Here is a 19,343-nt window from a genome sequence, read left to right as displayed (position 1 = left end):
GTAAATAAAATAGGCCCTAAACTGGAACCTTGAGGCACACCATAATGAGGCACATGAAGAGAAGAACCCATTTTTCAGGACAGTGCCTTAGATGCTAGCCTAATCCTCAAGAGGGTTCGCAAGAAAGTAGATCTAAATCTTACTGGAAAAAAAAATGGCACAATTACTGGAGTTTAAAGGCAGCACGTCATCATTAAAAAGTTTGTGTAGAGCATATTTTGTCCTGAGGTGTGATCGGAAATTTTCAGTGGCTTAGTCTAAAAAAGAAAAAGGCTGAGCATACAGCATTTTCTCCATGAATTCCATCATAGAAATATAAGTTCAGAAATAAAAATTACTTAACTCTTTTCAGGCAAGGTTATTTAATAAGGACATGGACTGCTTTGTTAGCAAAATTTGTAATCTGGGAAATTGAAGGTTCTGGAGTGTCCAAAAACTGTGTAGGAACAATATCCCAAGGGCAGTTGTATAAATTATAGTCATGATTGTGTCATCAATGTGATATACAAGCTAATATGACCGTTATCCCTTTCCTCAGCATCCAATCACCTGCCTCAGCAGCAGACACTAGGCAAGTCCAGCCGATCCTCATATGGAAGTAGCAGCAGCAAAGTCGTCCATGTCCACCTACCCAACTTGCCCAACAGGTATGGTGTCAAGCACCTGTCCTCATCCTTCATTAGGTCGCACCAAGTTACAGGATCAGGGAGAGAGGGTGGCACAGGAAGAAGAGAGGCCATCATTTCTGCTTCGAGGGATGTCGCTGCAAATACTCACATCACACGTGCCAACCCTAGATCAGACACTGGGACGTACGCCAGTGCCTCCAGGGAGATTGTCATGCCCCATGTAACAGTCTCCAAGGTGAGTTGGTAACTGTTCAAAGCATTAAAAGAAAATCGTACAGATGGACATTAAAGTCCATTTACTCACTTTATGATCATCTTCCAGAAGTCTGAAGGAGCTCTTACTGGTGCCACGCCTGTTAAAGTAACTGCCGCTGCACCTCGGCTCTCCATTCAGCCTGGAAGAGTAACGGCAGCTAAACAAACAACCCAGCATCAGCTCAACCACCTGACATCCACCCAGACCAAACCCTGGACTCCACCAAGACCTGCCCTCCCACTTACAGCAGCCCTCACTTCTCTGTCCTACTCACTTTCTGAGTCTGAGTTCTCTGCAGACGGGGATGAAACTGAGCCAGGATCAGAGATGCCGAAGATTGTGCCAGTGCTGACCCTTACAACACCCGACAAGGTCTATAGCTCCCTGGCACAAAGATCTACATCCAGCCAGTCATCAACTGGAAGTGGTACACTAGCTGACGAACATTTGATGGCTTGTGCTGAACGGCCATGTTTTCCTGGTGTCCAGTGTGAACCAGCCAAGGATGGGGGCTTCCGCTGTGGAAGGTGTCCAGTAGGATATACTGGAAATGGGCATACCTGTAAAGGTAAACCTGTTCTCTCTTTGATATCCAAATATCTCAAATCGGCAGAACCAATTTCTAATGGTGTTATTATTCATATAAGATACAGCTATGAAAAACAGTTTTCAACAGGACTCTTCTGCAGCAATCTTGTGTTAACTAAGTACACCCCATGAAATAGCTTAGCAGCAATAACATGAAGTAAACATATATGACTTAATTTGTCACTGTCACGTCACTGGGGATCACTGTGTTTCTGTTCATTGAGGTTTGAAGGTTTGTTAATGCACGACTATTATAGGGTCTGCCAAAAAAATTAGCAGGTTCAGGTTGGGGTCTGGACTTTGACTATTTTGATTCTATTGCTTTTTCAGCCATTCTGTTGCTGCTGTGCTTGGGATCATTGTTCTGTTAAATGACCCAGTTTTAGCCAAGCATTAGGTTTGACTCCAGAATTCTTCTGTATACAGAGGAGTTCATGGTGAACTCACTGATTGCAAGGTACCCAGGTCCGGGGGCTGGGAACAAGCCCAAATCATCACCCCTCTTGACAGTTCTGATGCAAATTTGCAAACCTAAAATTTGCAGCATGTTCAGTTGTATTATTGTAGGGTCTTTACTAGGGGTGCAACAATACTCTTATTGATATTGAACCGTTCGATACAGTACTTTCGGTTCGGTATGCATATGTATTGAACAATACAACATTTTTTATTTATTTTATCAACTTTTCTTCTGACGATGCTGTCTGTGTTGAGTGCTCAGTGGATCTGTGTTTGACTACTCCGCCTAGGTTGCACTGTCGAGTGCAGATCCACTGAGCACAACACAAGCTAGCAAGACAGAAGCTAAGCTCGTTGCAACATGGCAACTGCCTCAATGCTGCCCAAAATTGAACCTGCCCCACCCTCATTCAGATCTGGCATTTGGAACTATCTTGGTTTTCATGTGAAGTATGACCCTGATGGTAAGCACGTCATGGACAAAAGTAAAACAGTATGTCGGATGTGCCACGCAATGCTCAATTTGTGGGAACTAGTGTTAGCGCAGTTAGCTTGTTAACGTGTTGACGCCGTCCAGCCCCAAGCACGGGGCGATCCGTGGTAACGGAGATTTGCCGCGTTATGGCGTTAATGCCATTTTAACGAGATTAACGCTGACAGCACTAGTGGGAACACAACGAATATGACAGCACATTTACGCCGACATCATCCTATTGCAAAGACAAGTGGAAGCAGACACTCTCTTGTTTGTTTATCGCCCATTTCGCGCCACAAAGAGGAAACCAGCGGCTGAACAACAGCAGCACGTTTAAGCTTGATAAGCTGTTGTTAGAATTTATTTAATATTACTTTCTACACCAGGATCTTTTTCTACGCAGCTGACGGCTGGTAACTGTGCAGGGGCGGATCTAGCAAAGTTTAGCCAGGGGGGCCGATAGGGCATGAACAGGGAAAAGGGGGGCACAAAGACATACTTTTCTTTCTTATTCTCATTTAAAATGTCTAGCTTTTAATAAACAATTATCCAAATCTTACACCCAAAGTTTTAATATGATGTAAAATGTATAGAAGTCCATTACTGTATATAGTAACTATTAAGTCTAATATACCCTAGTAAGCTATAGTACTTTTTCCTTTGGGAAGGTACCATCTGTGCAGTCTGCAGTTCTGTTGAAGAAAGACGTTGAATCTATTTAATTATTCTTGAAAAATAATTTATTTCTGTGCATTTTTTTTGACAGTGCATCAAATTAAAGTTGATTACGTCGATTAAGCATCATGAGGTGGAGGGTGGGGGTGGTTCCCTTTTTTTTTTGCTGGAAGTTTGCAACCCTATTAGTTAGGTTGCTTACTCTTTAAAATACCAGAATAGGGAGGATGGAGTATGTTTAACTTTATTAGATTGATCAGTATTGCTGAACTATGAAATATTTTGGGTCCAGTGTATTTTTTCCATACAGGTATAACAGAATAGCTTTAGTGTTTTGTTTTTTTTAAACTTGAGTTTGAAATTATACAAAATGCAGCAAGATATTGAAAAAACAGTTTTATTGATTAAAAAACACATTGTATTGGATTCATATCGGTATCGGCCGATATCCAAATTTATGATATCAGTATCAGTATCGGACATAACAAAGTGGTATGTGCCATCTCTAGTATGTAGTCCATGTGCCACAAAAGAGAGATAAACCAGTCTAATAGAAAAATATATGTAGGTTTAACATCTTAACGCTCCTCCCCATCTGTGTTTCAAGCTGTTTGCAGGCATGCATGCGGTAGGAACATGGAGTGTGCTGCGCCCAACACATGCCGCTGCAAACCAGGCTACACTGGATCTAGCTGCCAAAAAGGTAAAAAGCAATAGCATTAGAATTTATTTTTTAATAATTTAAGTGTAAAATAATTGTTTTCCCATATTTTATTAGCCATCTGTGATCCGGGGTGCAAGAATGGTGGGGTTTGCATTGCACCAAATGTTTGCCAGTGTCTCAGAGGATACCATGGAGAGACTTGTCAGGAAGGTAACGTTTGCTTCTGTTTCCAAGTTAATCCAGTTCAGGATCTATTTAATGCACATTTTTAGTATAACATACTGAGACAACAAATTAAAGGCTTAAAACTTAAGAATGATTAACTTTTATAATAGCTTATAAATTCTTCAACTACCTCTGGTAGCTGCTATGAAGCTCACTTAACCATTAAGTAATACTGTAAATAACACCACCTCATGTATACAAGTAACAACCTGAGGTGATGAAAAGTGAAGTGACAAACACTCCACTTCCTCTAATGTCCACTTGAGGCTGCCTCCAAAAAGTATGTCAATCCCATTGAGCCCCATGTTTAAAAAATCCAAATTTACAGCAGAAATAAAAAATATTTACAGCCTAAAACGAAAACTATTTCTTTATAAGTAACCCAGTTAAACTGTATTAAGGCTTAAAATTACACAGGGTTCAGTGAATACAGGCACTAGCCGTCACTTTAGTTAATCAGAGTCATTTAACTGGACCTCTGGACTATGTTTATAGTGTTGGTGCCTGTTGGGGCATTTTTAGTAGACAGGTAATACGGTTTGCTGTGCAGTCCCACATGTTCTGTGAATCGTCATTATTTTATCTTTTTGTTACTTAATGCTAATTAGCGGGTATGTAAGCTAGCTACGTAGATCAGATTAATTCCAGCTCCACCAATACAAAGTAAGTGTGGGTGTGAAGCTAATATTGAGCTCTCAAAATAAGTCTTCACAAGCCAATGACTGATGTCGCAGTGGTTATGTCCACTTTTATTTACAGTCTATAAGAGCATGCACTAAAAATATGTCAGTATTACATCTCATTTCTAAACTCCATGTGTGCAGCCTTGTGCAGGTCACCATGCGAAAATGGAGGCACCTGTGTGGGACTGCAGACCTGCTCCTGTCCTTACGGGTTTGTTGGTCCTCGATGTGAAACAAGTGAGTTTACTTCTTTTATATCAATATCAGTGAAGATCTTTTAAAACAGCAGTACATTTGTATACATTGTTCTTTTGTTTCGGGTATTTCTTTCTAATTTTACGGTCTTAATTTACAATATTTTTTTTAAAAACTTTTTCTTTCATAACTGTTATTGTGGTCTCTTCCTATTAAAAGGGAGGTCTTCCTCCCAATTTCGCTAAGTGCTGTTCAAAGGGGATTGTCTGATTATTGGAGTTTTGTCTATAATGTTGCAGAGACAAAACTCGTCAAGGCCACAAAAATCAACATAAAAATCCACTGAATTGAATTAAATAAATGGGTTTGTTGTTGGTTGCAGTGGTGTGTAGCCGTCACTGTCAAAACGGAGGCCAGTGTGCATCTCCAGATGAGTGCATGTGTACACCAGGCTGGACTGGACCGTCCTGTGAGACCGGTGAGTTGTATTACTCATGCTCAAGATCTGATTTAAGTTTAGGGTAAAGTTTAACTGCAAATTTTGTTTTCCAGCTCTCTGCTGCCCTGTCTGTCTGAACGGAGGTTCGTGTGTTCGACCGAATACCTGCGAGTGTCCTCACGGTTTCTACGGTGCACACTGTCAGAACGGTAAATCTACAGCAGGCTAGATTCAAAGCTTAAAGTGTCTAAAAGCATCTAAATTGGGAGCTATTCTGCTTTTACCTTTTTCAAAATCACAAAAATACCGTTTTAGTGGTTGATTCTCATATTAAACATGACCAGTTTTTCAAATCATCAGGTTATGTATGTGTAGTGTATTAATAGAGACTGTTTATCCTAATACTGACATTACAGATGTCTGTTGGTGAGGACTAGCCAATCAGAAGAAAGCTAGGTTAAATGGGGAGGGGCTAAGAGGCCTTGTTTCAGAAAAAAGATGAGCTGAGGGGTCCAGTAGAAGATAAATAAGGATTATTTTGAGCTGTTAATCATGCAAAGCTACTGGAGTGCAATAATATAGGAAAAACTGGACTTTTTCTAACATATTTTTTCTCCTCCAGCTGTCTGCAACCCTCCCTGTAAAAATGGTGGTCTGTGTATGAGAAACAACGTCTGCTCATGTCTGCAGGGGTACACAGGGAGACGGTGTGAGAGAAGTAAGCACTTCTTCTTCATCTCCTGGTCATCTTCCTTGTCTGCAGATGCTCCAGTTACTTTAATTATCACTCAGTTGCTTTTAAAGATGACGAAGTGGACGAACTTGTGTCACTTTAATTTCCAGATTGTGTGCTTTTACTGTCATGTTTTGGACAAACTAAAGAATTAGTTGATTAAAACTGTCTCCCTCATTCCTCCTCTCCAGGTGTGTGTGAGCCCATGTGCATGAACGGCGGGCGGTGCGTTGGTCCAGATGTTTGTGATTGTCTGTCCGGTTGGCGAGGGAAGAGATGTGACAAACGTACGTGTAATGATCCGTAACGCTCAGGCAGACACGAACACCTGAACACTTCTTCTGCTCTCTTCTTATGTTGACCTACAGTCAGAGTACAGCCTCTTTCACTTCTAAGGGTTTACATGTTTGGGGATAAAAAACATCCTTAGCAGAACTGGAAATGAGGTAAATACAACCTCAGATGAAAAACATTAAATAAGAACATATTTTTGCTCAGTTTAAGGTCCTTGCTTCACCCATGATCCACATCTCCAATAGGTTTCATGAAATTCTGCTCTGTAGTTTTTGTGAGGTGACAAACAACGCTGCAAACGTTCCTCTGTTCTCGCCTTGCTTTCGTGCCGACCTCCTGAGCACGCAGCGAGTTTCTCAGACTGACCTGGCAACACCTCCGCAGAGGTGCTTCACATGTGGAAACCATCAGGTGTAGTGCCTGCAGAGTTTCACTTGACTGACCTTTGACCCTCGCAGAGTGGTAACAGTTACCTAAGAGACAGAAGTTCAAAAGAAGAAGAGATTAATTATAGATAAGTGTTACCTGCTGACTTGCTCAAGCTTTCTTAGGAGAACTGTTGTTACCCTCAAGTCCTACTCCGGTCGAGTGATTTAAATGTGTCATCAGAGTGAAGGCGGGGCTCTGTGTGGACTTCTGTGACCACAAAGACCACATGACACATCCTTCAGTTGGACTCCAGCTGTGAGAGCCGTGGCTGTGTGCTGTGATTGACATGTCGGGTGTGAGCACAGCCCTGCACCTCAGCTATTTAAAAATGTAGATGTCAATTTGTTAATTTACATTATGTATTAAGTGAATGAAAAACAGAACAAATATTTGATGATGATGATGTTCAGAGCTTTCTGTCATCGTGTGTCCTCTCAGCCAGCTGTCTGCAAAAGTGTCTGAATGGAGGCGAGTGCGTCGGTCCAAACACCTGCCACTGCGCCCCAGGGTGGCATGGCACGCTGTGTCAGATCCGTGAGTATCAAAACCAAACACACACTCATAGGTACACTAGAGGGACAACAATAAGACAACCTCCAAAACAGGAAAGGCCTTACAGGTGAAGGACACTCACAGCTTTTCCTTCCTACTCTGCTTTTTTTTTTACTACTTTTGCCTTTGGCTAGCCTCAGTGTCATTTCTGGTAGCAGTAGGAGGCTGGACCTGGACCCTAAAGAGGTTGCACAGGTAGTCCAACTCCTCCAGGACGCCACATCAATACATGCCATTGTCAGAAAGTTTGCTGTGTCCAGGATCATGTAGGAGATCCCAGGACACAAACAGTTACTTTAGTTTAGGGTCTGATGTGTTATAGTGCAGGACGTTAGGCTGCCTGTAACATCGTTCAGCTTGGTGGCGGGTCAGTCATGGTCTGGGGAGGAATATCCCACAGACCACTGCAGGCTACACAACCGTACCCTGACTGCCATGAAATCCTTGGACTGACTGTCAGACCATATAATGGCGCAGTGAGTCCCGGGTTGCTCCTGGTGCGCGACAAAGCCCAGCATCATGTGGTGAGAACAGGCAGGATGCATGGAGGACGTAGGCATCGATACCATTGATTCGTTGTCACACTCAACATTATGTTACATCTTGGACATTATGTTTTGGTCCATCTGACACCACAAGGTTGCACCTCAGACTGGGACACCATCCAAGGTTCCCGAGGTTGTCAGTCTTGCATAAAAACTACAGAGAACAGTTTTGAGTTGTTGCAATGAAATTCCAAGAAACGGGATCAGCCCACTGCATCATTTCTTCACTCTGATTTTCAGGGTGTCTTTGAATTCAGTAGGTTGATCATTTTCATTTCTGTCAAATGATGTGGCAGTCCATGTTAGTACAGATATGTTTCTCTCACAGGCCCACTAAATATAAAGTAAGAGCTTTTTTTAAATCTCATTTTGTTTCAGAAATGTTTTCTTTGTGCCTTGAATGATAAACTTCAGCTGGGATCTTACAGAGAACGTTGTAGCAGGACTGATTTATTTGATCTTCTAACTGTGTATCTGTTGCTGTTGTGTCTCAGCTCTCTGTGAGCAGAAGTGTCTGTACGGCAGTCGCTGCATCCGGCCGAATGTCTGCGCCTGCCAGAATGGATTCTCTGGGTCGTTCTGCGCCAGGAGGGTAAGAACTGAACATGGAGCCTCAGTTTAAAGAGGAGAGCATCTACTTGTTAAGTGTTTTCTGTGTCTTGGCCTTTTATTTGTTACTCCTTGTTTGGAGGAACGTCACTTTTTCCAGACTGTCAGATTCGCAGATGAGAGACAGAAGACTCACATGAAGAAAAACAGAAACACATGAGTCCGTCCTCATGAACTGGCCACTTACAGATGATATGTTTGGATTTTACAAGCTGCAGTTCATTGCCACAGTCCAGCCTCACGTTACAATCACATGTCATGTATCATTGTTATTATTTTTCAAACTTCCCAGTAACTGAAGCTGTTTTGTTTGTTTTGCACCAGCTGGAGGACAGACAAAGTGCAGGAATTTCAGCAGAGAAGGACATACAAAAGTTCTGCATGCGAATCTTTAAAGAGGAAGTCAGGAGTTACGGAGGTTTGGAGGATGAGCAGGAGTGTTAGGTTAGGCCAAGTAGGCCAAGAAAAAATAAAAATTACGTGTGGACGAGAAATACAGGGTTCGTCATCCAACGTCAAAGTTATGTGCCTTTTTTCACATTTACATCAGATGAATTGCAGAATGACAGACAAAATACTGTTAATCTGACTATCTTCAGGTTTTACACGCTTACATATGCACACGCAGTTACTGTCCCTCCATTTACAAAGGCAGAGGCGTCACGGTGTGATTATTGGATTATTAGTGAAAAAGTAAAACTAAGGCATTCAAAGTGCCACGGTGAATTAAAATGAAATATTCAAAAGTTAAAACAATATTATTTACAGTATAGAAAAGATATACAAGATATAAAAAAAACAGAGGAATGCTAAAAGTCTTAACAGAGACGATGCAGATAAAATGGCAGAAAATAGAAGTTAAGACAAAACAAAGACAAAAAAAGTACAAAAAGTGAAAATAATCAAGTGTAGGGAGATAAAACACCAACTAAAAGATACAAAATAAGGTTAAATTTCTGCTGTTTGTGTCTTTTTGCTTCTCAGTGATGATCTGTGTAGTTATCCAGCCTCATGTTTTTATTTGTTTTGTTTTTTCCAGCTGCCTATCACACGAGGCTGACACCAAACAGCCGGCGGTAAAACCCTCAGGTGATCTGGAAAGCACCAAGACGTAATCAGACTCCAAAGGTCACCATCAGCTGAGCTTAGCATGGAAACTATAGTGATGCCGACATACAAGACGGAGAAAAAGGCAGCTTATTTTTGTGCTAAGCTAAGCTAACACGTGGACAACCTGGGGTCCGTTCTTCGTACCTCGCTAAGTAAGTTAGCTGGATTAGATTGTTGACGATTTCGCGTGATCCTGGATCGTTCTGTTCTCCGAAGCTCATCCGGGACTTGCTGCCATAGCAACAGATCCGTAAGCGTAAACCTGCTCGGGAGCAGGTTTACTTTATGTAAACAGGATTAGATCGCGGCCACTCAGGTATGTCCGCTTCATGTATACGAAAGCAACAGCGATATTCCACCACTGTTTTACCATAAATAAATAACATCAATGTAACTAAAGATAATGCAGCACTTGATCCTTTTATTGATTCCATACAGATACATACAGGTCATCTCCTAACAAAAAGGGAAATGTACTATTAATCATTCTATTTCATGTATTTGATTATTTCAGATGTAAGTCATATTTTAGAGTAGTAATAGTAAATTACTTCATGTAATCAAGATGAGAGACCACAGCTATAAAAGCGAAGGTGGATTTGGGAAGCCTGTCGCAGCCATGTCCTGTCCGTATACGCGAGCCACCCATTGCGGAAGGTGCAAGATTGATAAGGAGAGCCAGATTCACGTATATGCGGGACAGACAGGATCCTTTAGCTCAGCGCGACAGTGTGCTCATAGAGAGATATCGATTTTCCCGTGAGGGTATTATTTACTTAACCAACTTGTTGACGAGGGGGTGCAGGACCACCACCTGTCTTTTTTTGCTCTGCCCTTTTCTTGGTTGCTGTTATAAACAAACAGATTATTTCAGGGTCTCTTTCCAAGAGACAAAAGCAATATAAGTGATAAATATTACCATTCTGTAGAATATTCTTATATTTCACTTTTACTTGTTCCCATGTTCTAGTGGGTCCTGTTGTGGCTCTAATGTGAAAGAGGATATAATAAAAATATTATGTAATATAATATATAATATAGTGTAATATAATAAATCTACCCTACCGCCTACTGGTGTTGGCCAGAGGGGCCGATGGCGCGATATGGCAGCCTGGCTTCTGTCAGTCTGCCCCAGGGCAGCTGTGGCTACAACCTAGTTGCACCAGGTATAGTCATAAGCGTTTTGGACTTGACCACCAAGAAGGCGTTTGTTGCTCTGAACCTAGAATGCATACAGTGGATGTGGAGAGGAACGGGTAAAATAGGAGGACATTGTAAAAGCCTCTCCTGAGGAATGCCCTTGAAAAGCGCTATATAAATCCAATCCATTATTATTTTTATTATTAAATTACTTACGAGTTTAATTTGTCAGCAACTTTCTGCCAGCCCTCTCTCCTTGCTTTTGCAGCCTTTGCAGTGTTCCCTTGCGTTTTAATTAAACTCTGAAACTCCTGAAATCCCTCAATCAAGAGTTCTTGCTCTGCTGCCGAAAAATACGAGCGCGCTCCTTCGACATTTTCGCCGACCAATCAAAGGGTTGCCGATCAATGTTTCTACTATCGATGCGTAGCCCCTTTAAGCCACCCAGTGATCTCACATTACTTCATCCAGCTGTACTAATCGTCAACAACAGGTGTGTTCGGAGAACCGGAATAGCGAGCTCAAAGTTAGCGCGATGATTTGATCTTGGATGTAGTAAGCGACATACGAAGAACGGACCCCTGTTTTATGTTTGTTTGTTTTGGGGAATTGATCACACCGATGAGAAATTGCTCTTAAGCTGCAGAGGAAAACTATTTTCCAGACTTGATTAACATCTAAAACCTACAAAACCTACACTTCAGAAGGAAAAATCCTCACCTGAGGTTCAACATTATTTGCAGTCCCAACACTAAAAGATATTTTGTCACCCTAACACATTAACACGTCCTCAGTTTAACTGTGCTGACTCATTGGGTTCTTTCACTCATTTACAGCAGTTTACAGTAAATCTTCAGGGTTTGTCCTTTTCACCGTGAATCCAAACCTCAGTAAGAGTATTTATTTATTTACTTTGTTGTTTTATATTGTCACATATTTGCTGTTGTATATTTCTTAATCAGTGTATAATCTGTTATTTCTTATCAAAGCATTGGCTACTGGCTGTTTTGTAAGAAAATAAAGCTCCTTTAGAGGTACCGCTTCTTGTCCTTCCTAAAAACCTGCATATATATGGAAGCAGGGCTGTCTCCAGGAATTTTTAGATGGGGTGGCACAGGAACTTGGGGGGGGGGGGGGGGGTATTAATACCAAACTAAATCACTTATGTGATTAAATCATTACGAGTTGCTGAATTTTCAGACTGTGGACAGGCTTCCTGCTTCCATAAAAGTTCATTAGGTGTGGCATGTAACAAAATGGATGGCTCCATTTTTATATGAGTTTAAGAGTAAATAAGTCTACAGTTGTATTTACTATGGTGCATGGAAGAGAAAAAGGCTGTTTCCCAGAAAAAATGACTTCCAGAAGGAATTTAGAGGGGGCACCTGAGGCCCTCCCCTTAGCTACGTCACTGATCTGGTGTATTTTTAACTTGATGATGCTTTTAATTTGTTAATTTCCTTACAGGTACCTTCTGTAATTAAGCTTTGTTGAATTCAAGATTTCGTTTTCTTTCTTTTATTTTTTAACCACGGGGGCAGCATTTTACCTGCTGCTTAACTTCTGGCAGACTGTCATTGCAAATAAGAACGTCTGAAAAGGGTGTCTGGCAAAATAAGGGTTTGCTGACTCACTGCACCATCTTCTGGTACAAGATGGTATTACATGAATGCCCAGCCCTAGTTCAGCTTTAGTTTTTATCTCTACAACACAACACATAAACACTTTGGAAATAAACTCTCCAGTTGTTCCTTCACATTTTGCTGATTGTTTAGTTAATTATGTAAACTTTTAAACTATTTTTAAAGATAAGGTTTTACAATAAGTACTTTGGCTGAGAGCAGCAGCAGAGAGGCATTTGACTTTGCTGCAGGGGCCAGACAGGTTCACAGCCAGCAGGTCGGGGCAACAAAGGCTGCGAGGAAAGGAGGATTAAGAGATTAATGAGGTTGCATTAGCTCAACACCAATTAGGATTCCTCTCCTTCCCTCTCTCAGCCAAAGGCAAAAGAGCCAGCTGACTTTTCTGCTGTTTTGAGTCAATTGTTCCATATTAACTTTTTTTTAAAAAGTAATGGGGGGCTTTTAAGTCCAGTATGTTCATTTAAATCCTGTTTGGCCTCCTGTGGCAACAGGGCCTCACACATATCTGTGGAGGTTATTTGCGCTCTCTAAAAAACCCCCAAAAAGAGTGGAAATGATGATTGGGAGTTAACTGCCCTCTGGTGACAACAATACAAATATATCAAGATTATTTAAAAAAAAAAAAATCTGAGAAATTTAAATGTTTATGTTAAGAATAAATTTCATCAATAAGCCTAAACTCACTTCCCCTTTCAGGTCTAATCTGAATGAAAGTGATAGCCTGAAAGTGGCTGAGAGGTTTTTCAGCAACACACACACACACACACAAGTGTGCTCACAGATATTTATATCCACCGCCAAAGATGGCACTCGGCAAGGTGGAGGAGGAGGTGTGTGTGTGTGTCCATCGTGGTGGGCACAGACAGCGGGAAGGGAAGGGACGGACAGGGAGGAAAACACCTGGACTGTTCACTCAGTGAAGCTCGGAGCCGACAGCCAAGCCAGGAGAGCTGCCAGTGAATACACACACACACACACACACACACACACACACACACACACACACACACACACACACACACAGTAAAGTTCAAAGTCAAAGAGGTCCAGACTGAATCTCTGTGAAATGGTTTCCTTTCAGTAAATATTAACATTGGTAATTCATCCATGAAAAAAAGGAAGGAAGAGAAAACGCTCCATAGTGGATCAAATCTGTAAAAGAGGCAGAACCACATTTAATGTGTTTCTTTAGGCACCTTGTTACTAACAGCCTCACAAAAACACATAACTTGTTTTTATTTCTTTAGATAATTCTATGAAAATGACAAAGATAAGACAGATTGACATAAAATAGTATTTTTGCACCAACAAAGTGATTCCCAAAGAGCTATGAGCTGAAAACCTGGCATATCTCATCATGGTGTGCAGTGTGTCCTTAAAGAAATTGAGGAAACTGGACAAAAGAAGAAGCAGCAAGCTTGAAAAACTATCACGCAAGAACTGGACTTAAAATCAGTGGCAACAGGTCTGATGGAGTGATGAATGCACCAAAATCGTTTGGTCCAAATCATCATCAGCATGTACAGAAGAGGTCAGGAGAGCTACAACAGTGTCTACAGCCATCAGTAAAACACAGTCATGGTTTGAGCTGCATTTCAGTCAGTGGTGTTGGAGATCTTGTTAAAATTCATGAATTACAGAACACAGAAAAGTCCCATCAGATTTTAAACCACCATGGAAGACCATCTGATTGGCAACAGCTTCATTTTTCATCATGACAATGATCCCAAACACACTGCCAATGCAGTAAAATCATCCCTGGACAGAAAAACACACAGCGGAGCACTATCAGTCATGGATCGGCCTCCCTGAGCCCGGACCTCAACATTATTGAAGCAGTGTGGGATCATGTTGACAGAGAACATAACAAAAGGCAGAAACATCCAAAGAAGAGCTTTGAATGTCCTTCAAGAAGCCTGGAGAACTATTCCTGAAGACGACTTAAAGAAATGACGAGAAAGCTGCTGAAAATGATTTGCAGAATTGTTCCTTTGTTTTTATTTTCCATTAAAGTGTAAACATTTATCGGTGGACAGAAGCTTCAGTCTGAATCAAATATGGAATATGGCCTATTGGCCTTGAGGGGAGCCCCACCTCGGTGGAGCCTAATTTAAACCCATATCCTCCAGACCACAACAGGTGCCCCCCTCCTCCACTCCCTTTACGTTCCACCTGTCTTCTCTTCTCCGTGGCGGGCTGGCGATCCAGAAAGCAGCCGTCAGTCATTACAAATGGCGTGCCGGCCCCCTAAGTCACCGGATCGGCGGCAGCTGCTCGACCCCCAGAGCTATTTTCACCCCAGGATAAAGTGGTGTTCAGCGAGCCGCCCGCACGGCCGAGCAGCTCCAGTCACGCTGCAGCAGAGCCAGGATGAAGTCCACCGGCAGCGAGTGCACCGTGCAGCCAGACTGCTTCACCTCAGACCTGGAGGACCTGGACAGCGCCAGCAACAGCTCCGACGGCGGCTGCACGCCGCGCAGGGAGCCGGGGCAGGTGGTCCAGGAGGAGGGAGCCCCGAAACGAAGAAGGAGACGGAGGAGGAGCAGCGGAGGAGACGCGCGTCTGCCCGGCGTGAGCAAACAGAGGCAGGCGGCCAACGCGCGGGAGCGGGACAGGACGCACAGCGTGAACACGGCCTTCACGGCGCTCCGCACGCTCATCCCCACCGAGCCCGCCGACAGGAAACTCTCCAAGATCGAGACACTGCGCCTGGCCTCCAGCTACATCTCCCACCTGGCCAACGTGCTGCTGCTGGGAGAGGACTGCCTGGACGGACAGCCCTGCCTGCGCTACCAGAGCATCCTGCACGGCCCCGCCGCCCTCAACGCACCCTCCCTGCGGCCCATCTGCACCTTCTGCCTCAGCAACCAGAGGAAGCTGGTGAGTGGCTTCTCACACCCATAGAGTCGATTAGTGCCAGGGACGTTTCTCGGATTTCTGGGGGTGGGGTGGCACGTGGACATAAGGAGGGGGGCAAGAAACAGTTAGGGGGTGGTCAGATTCTTCTGTAATAAACCCAAAGCAAACTGCCTGCAAATACTCAGAACTGTGATCATTTTAATTGTGGGCACATCCTGCCTCCATGAACATGAATTAGGGGACGTAACAATATGGTGGCAACACAGAAGCATGAGATTCAGCCACGAGGGAATTAAAGTAAAGAAGAAAAAAAAATTATGGACACAGTCTGGTTACAACCACTGTTAAGTTTGCCAAATAATAATTTGTCATACTTTTCACCTTTTGTTATGACAAGATGACTAAATAATTCAATTTTATTTATATAGCACCAAATCATAAAAACAGCTGCCTCAAGGTGCTTTACAATGTAAGGTAGCGACCCTACAATAGTACAGAGAAAACCCCAGAAATCAGAAGATTGAGCAAGCAGTTGGTGACAGTGGGAAGGAAAAACTCCCTTTTAACAGGAAGAAGAGGTGAGGAGAACTAATAAGTCATGCACGAGGACAAAAATTATAATGAAATGTATCGACACGTTTATCAACAAAGAAAAATTAGATAAAAACATTCTGGAAAGGTGAGACCCAATCAGAACAATTGTGTAGAAAGGCGGGATGAGGTTGGAAGTGATCCAATCACAATGAATTTCTTCATGCAGTAAGGTTAGATGGCACATTTGATCTGCCAAAGAGAAACAATACAACTTTTCAGCATCCAAGGTTGCTGGTGTTGTTGTTATACAACTTCAATGTTCTTTGTTTTGCATGAAAACAAAATTTGCATTTTATGTGACAAATATTTACACTTTATAGTCAGTTTTAGGTTTAGTCAATTATAATCATATTCATTTAGTCGATTAAAATAAATCAAAATAAACACTGGTTACAAGCCAAAGTGCTCATATACACCACTTTAGGCTGGCTCAAAAACTCTCACATTGAGCCCACATGGCTATGTCCATCTTTTATATACAGTCAGTTAAGACATGAAAAAAAAGTTTTTGACATTTATAATTAGGATGTTTTTTATTGCATGTTTTTAAATTTATTGGTGTATATAGTTATAGTCATGCTTTGAGGAGGTCAACACTGTTTCTTCGCATTGTCGTTTGATGTTACTGTACAATTGAAATCTCATTTTAAAGGACAGGGAGAATGTACCACAGATGCTTTTAGCCACATCCATGATTCCTCTGGCTCCGTGAGACGCTATCACTTGTTGTTTGGGTCTGCTCAGGTCCTCAAACCACACAGATCTGCTCAATGCAGACCCAATGATGCACGGTCTTTACATAGCTAGTGGCACCTGTCTCCTTACTGACTGACACCACAAAATGAAATCAGGCTGTGGTGCCTTCAAGAGCCCTCAACCCAGCTGCAGACTTTAAATTAATGATTTGAGCATCACAAATGTTTCTTTGTTCATGAAACATTTGTGAATCCGTGTGGGTCACAAGTGTTTACAGCATGTGTTGGAGTCTGGCTCGGTCCCTTTACGGTTATAAATGCAGAGCAGAATCTGCCACAGGATCGGGATTATTATGTCGCTGTTACATTTAAAGGTAAAAATCTGTAACAACACACATTTTAACTGACCTGTTTAGAGATGAGGATCATGCGGTTGTTGTGACGGTGGTTTCACTGAAGTCTGTTAGTGTGTTTGTTTTTGCCTCCACAGCTCAGAGATGGATCGAAACACTCAGCTGCTGTGTGAAACTTCTTGGCACCAGACAGGCGAGGAGTCCACCACCCCGTGGTGTTGTTTACATGTAGGACTTTGTACATATATGAATATAAATATCTTTATTTTTGGACGAGACGAGAAAACTAAGGACAGATTTAAACACTGAAAAGCACTTTCTGTTCATGCTCATGTGCTTCTGGAGCCTCTGTGTTTTGGTTGAACTGTAACCTGAGCCGATGTGTAAAGTAGCACCTGACGTGGGGCTATTTTGGTCCCACCAATAGTACAAACTACCCCTTGGACACCCCACCACCCTATGTCTGACCTCTTAAAAAAAAAAACAACTAAACTAGTGGCTGCTGTCAGTTCAGTGTTACCTTGCGCTTTAAAGGGGCATTAACTGATGTGTTGCCTATAGTAGTGAACAGTGGGAACTGCAAAAATGCTCATATACATGCGGAAAAAAAAAACCCTGCATGTCAATATCTCAGGACTTTAATCCCCCAGAAGTACAACAGTCAGTGAAGATGTTGAAATTTACACACTGGATTACACTGCTGTTTCCTTACTCCACTCTTCTTATGTCTACCTGGTTAATTTTTGAGCATATTTTTCGTAAAGTGAAAATGTCGCAAGAAAACCTTATAATGAGTTGATCCCAGCATGCAAAGCACTCTGGAAAATCCTTTTGTTCCTTCCCAAATTCCCAAATGCCACCATTTTAACAGATCACATGGAGAAAGCCATGTCTCCTAAAGGAAAAGTGGTCTGTTATTCATTTGATATTTTACAATAATAGACCAGATTATCTGAATAGTAATGATCTGAGTATGAGGATGTGTATCCCACCTCTGGTAGCTGGTATAGATTCCAGCCGCCCCACAACACTGAATTGGATGAGCGTACAAGAATGTGTTTGTTTCGTCAACAAGCTGCCATCAGCACCGGTGACTGGTGTTTGACATCAGTAATACCAGCTTTGGCCTAGAAGCTCTGTGATGCCAAGCTTTTTTTTTTCTTTTTTTTTTTGGCACTGAAAAGAATTATGGATGTGGACTAAAGTCAGACTCTGCAGTTTGTTTTGCTGCCATCTTTCCAGGACAAAGTACTTCCTTTGTGGGATAAAATATCCCATTAAACACAAGAGTGTCGTTTAGTTCTATGGGAACTTAGTGAAGGATCGGTTGAGTTATTTTCAGCGTGCTTTGCATGATTTCACAAGATTGGGAGGTTAATTCCAGTTAATCTGGATACACTTAGATACTGAAGGACATTTAGCATTAAAACGGTTTCCTGAAATAAGCAGTGTGTTCTTAATTTGAAGGTCCAGTTGGAAACTTCCTGGTAACTGTATGTGCGTCAGAAGTTATGTTTTTGGCCTGATTTCAAGATAAAGTTCTTTGCGTAAATGTTTACTTTTGCATTGTTACACGGTTTCCTCATCACTGTAAAAACACTGTGCGATAGGCTTCCTTTTGCTCTAAATTGGGGTGTATTTAATCCTTCTCAATCAGCTGGATCCATCAATTTTTATTGTTCCAGCACTAAACTATGACTGGGAGCTGTTGCACACTACCTCATACCTGTGTTTTGAAATATGAAGGCCTACCTCCAAATCCAATGAGTAAGAAGTACTTGAATACCTGACAACTTGTGTTCTTTGCACATCGCACATACTGAGAAGCTGCTCGAAGAGAAAAATGTATTTTTGTACAATAAAAATAAAAACAATGATATCAAAACTTCAATTGTCTCTCATTTGTGGGCCTTAAACTGTATGTTGTGCTTGTAATTTGCAAACTCTGTAAAAGCACGCTTTGTGTAACTTCCCAAAATGACATTAATCAGTCAAAAGAAAAGAAAAGACTGATTTATGTCTAAAGTGTCTTTTATTATGTTTAGAGACATCAACAGAAGTAAAATTAGGACTAGGCTGCACTTTGATGTAATACCACTTTGGACCACAAGATTGTGTAGTGAGTCAATGCAACCTTTATTTAAACCGATGAGATACCAAGAGCAAATTTCTTTACATTGACGCCAAAAAATAAAGGCAAATGTGGAGGAAATAGGGGAAATATTGGCTTGACAAGGACTCCAGCTTTGGAGAATATGAAGGAAGGTATAAAGTTTTGGACTTTTAACTGTATTTTTTAAAATAAATTTTACAGCTTTTCCTGCTAATAAATACCTCTTCCACAGTCATTCATACTAGACCAAATTAGATAAAGTATTAAACAACAAATGTTCCTGTCTACAATAAAAATTTCAGTAAAAAAAATATCAGTCAATAAAAATATATTTTATAATTACAGGTAGGGATGGGTATCATTTAGGTTTTATCCGATACCGGTGC

General features: G+C 41.7%; 2 protein-coding genes across 4 annotated transcripts in view; both read left to right on the top strand.

The window, feature by feature from the left end:
• si:ch211-246m6.5 (von Willebrand factor D and EGF domain-containing protein) overlaps positions 1 to 9,752 on the top strand; it is a 46,888-nt gene extending 37,136 nt beyond the window's left edge. For 2 of the 3 annotated variants that reach the window (XM_042219880.1, XM_042219878.1), the window contains exons 22-33: positions 539 to 864; positions 952 to 1,453; positions 3,690 to 3,785; positions 3,861 to 3,956; positions 4,796 to 4,891; positions 5,232 to 5,327; positions 5,402 to 5,497; positions 5,911 to 6,006; positions 6,213 to 6,308; positions 7,183 to 7,278; positions 8,336 to 8,433; positions 8,775 to 9,752. In XM_042219880.1, coding sequence (XP_042075814.1) covers positions 539 to 864; positions 952 to 1,453; positions 3,690 to 3,785; positions 3,861 to 3,956; positions 4,796 to 4,891; positions 5,232 to 5,327; positions 5,402 to 5,497; positions 5,911 to 6,006; positions 6,213 to 6,308; positions 7,183 to 7,278; positions 8,336 to 8,433; positions 8,775 to 8,894 — 1,814 coding nt within the window. In that variant the 3' untranslated portion in view covers positions 8,895 to 9,752. The remainder of the gene's footprint in view (positions 1 to 538; positions 865 to 951; positions 1,454 to 3,689; positions 3,786 to 3,860; positions 3,957 to 4,795; positions 4,892 to 5,231; positions 5,328 to 5,401; positions 5,498 to 5,910; positions 6,007 to 6,212; positions 6,309 to 7,182; positions 7,279 to 8,335; positions 8,434 to 8,774) is intronic. The other variant, XM_042219879.1, reaches the window with a different exon arrangement.
• Positions 9,753 to 14,313: 4,561 nt separating this feature from the next.
• si:ch211-246m6.4 (basic helix-loop-helix transcription factor scleraxis) lies at positions 14,314 to 18,016 on the top strand. Its single transcript, XM_005919935.2, has 2 exons — positions 14,314 to 15,223; positions 16,982 to 18,016. The coding sequence occupies exons 1-2, from the start codon at positions 14,714 to 14,716 to the stop codon at positions 17,015 to 17,017; spliced, it is 546 nt and encodes a 181-aa protein (XP_005919997.1). The 5' UTR covers positions 14,314 to 14,713; the 3' UTR covers positions 17,018 to 18,016.
• The last annotated feature ends 1,327 nt before the right edge of the window (positions 18,017 to 19,343 follow it).

This window comes from Haplochromis burtoni, unplaced genomic scaffold (genome assembly GCF_018398535.1).
Source record: "Haplochromis burtoni strain Fernald_Lab_line unplaced genomic scaffold, NCSU_Asbu1 Contig_39, whole genome shotgun sequence".
NCBI classification, from domain to species: Eukaryota; Metazoa; Chordata; class Actinopteri; order Cichliformes; family Cichlidae; genus Haplochromis; species Haplochromis burtoni.
The sequence above is the reverse complement of the archived record's forward strand: the minus strand, read 5'-3'. Positions and strand labels throughout refer to the sequence as shown.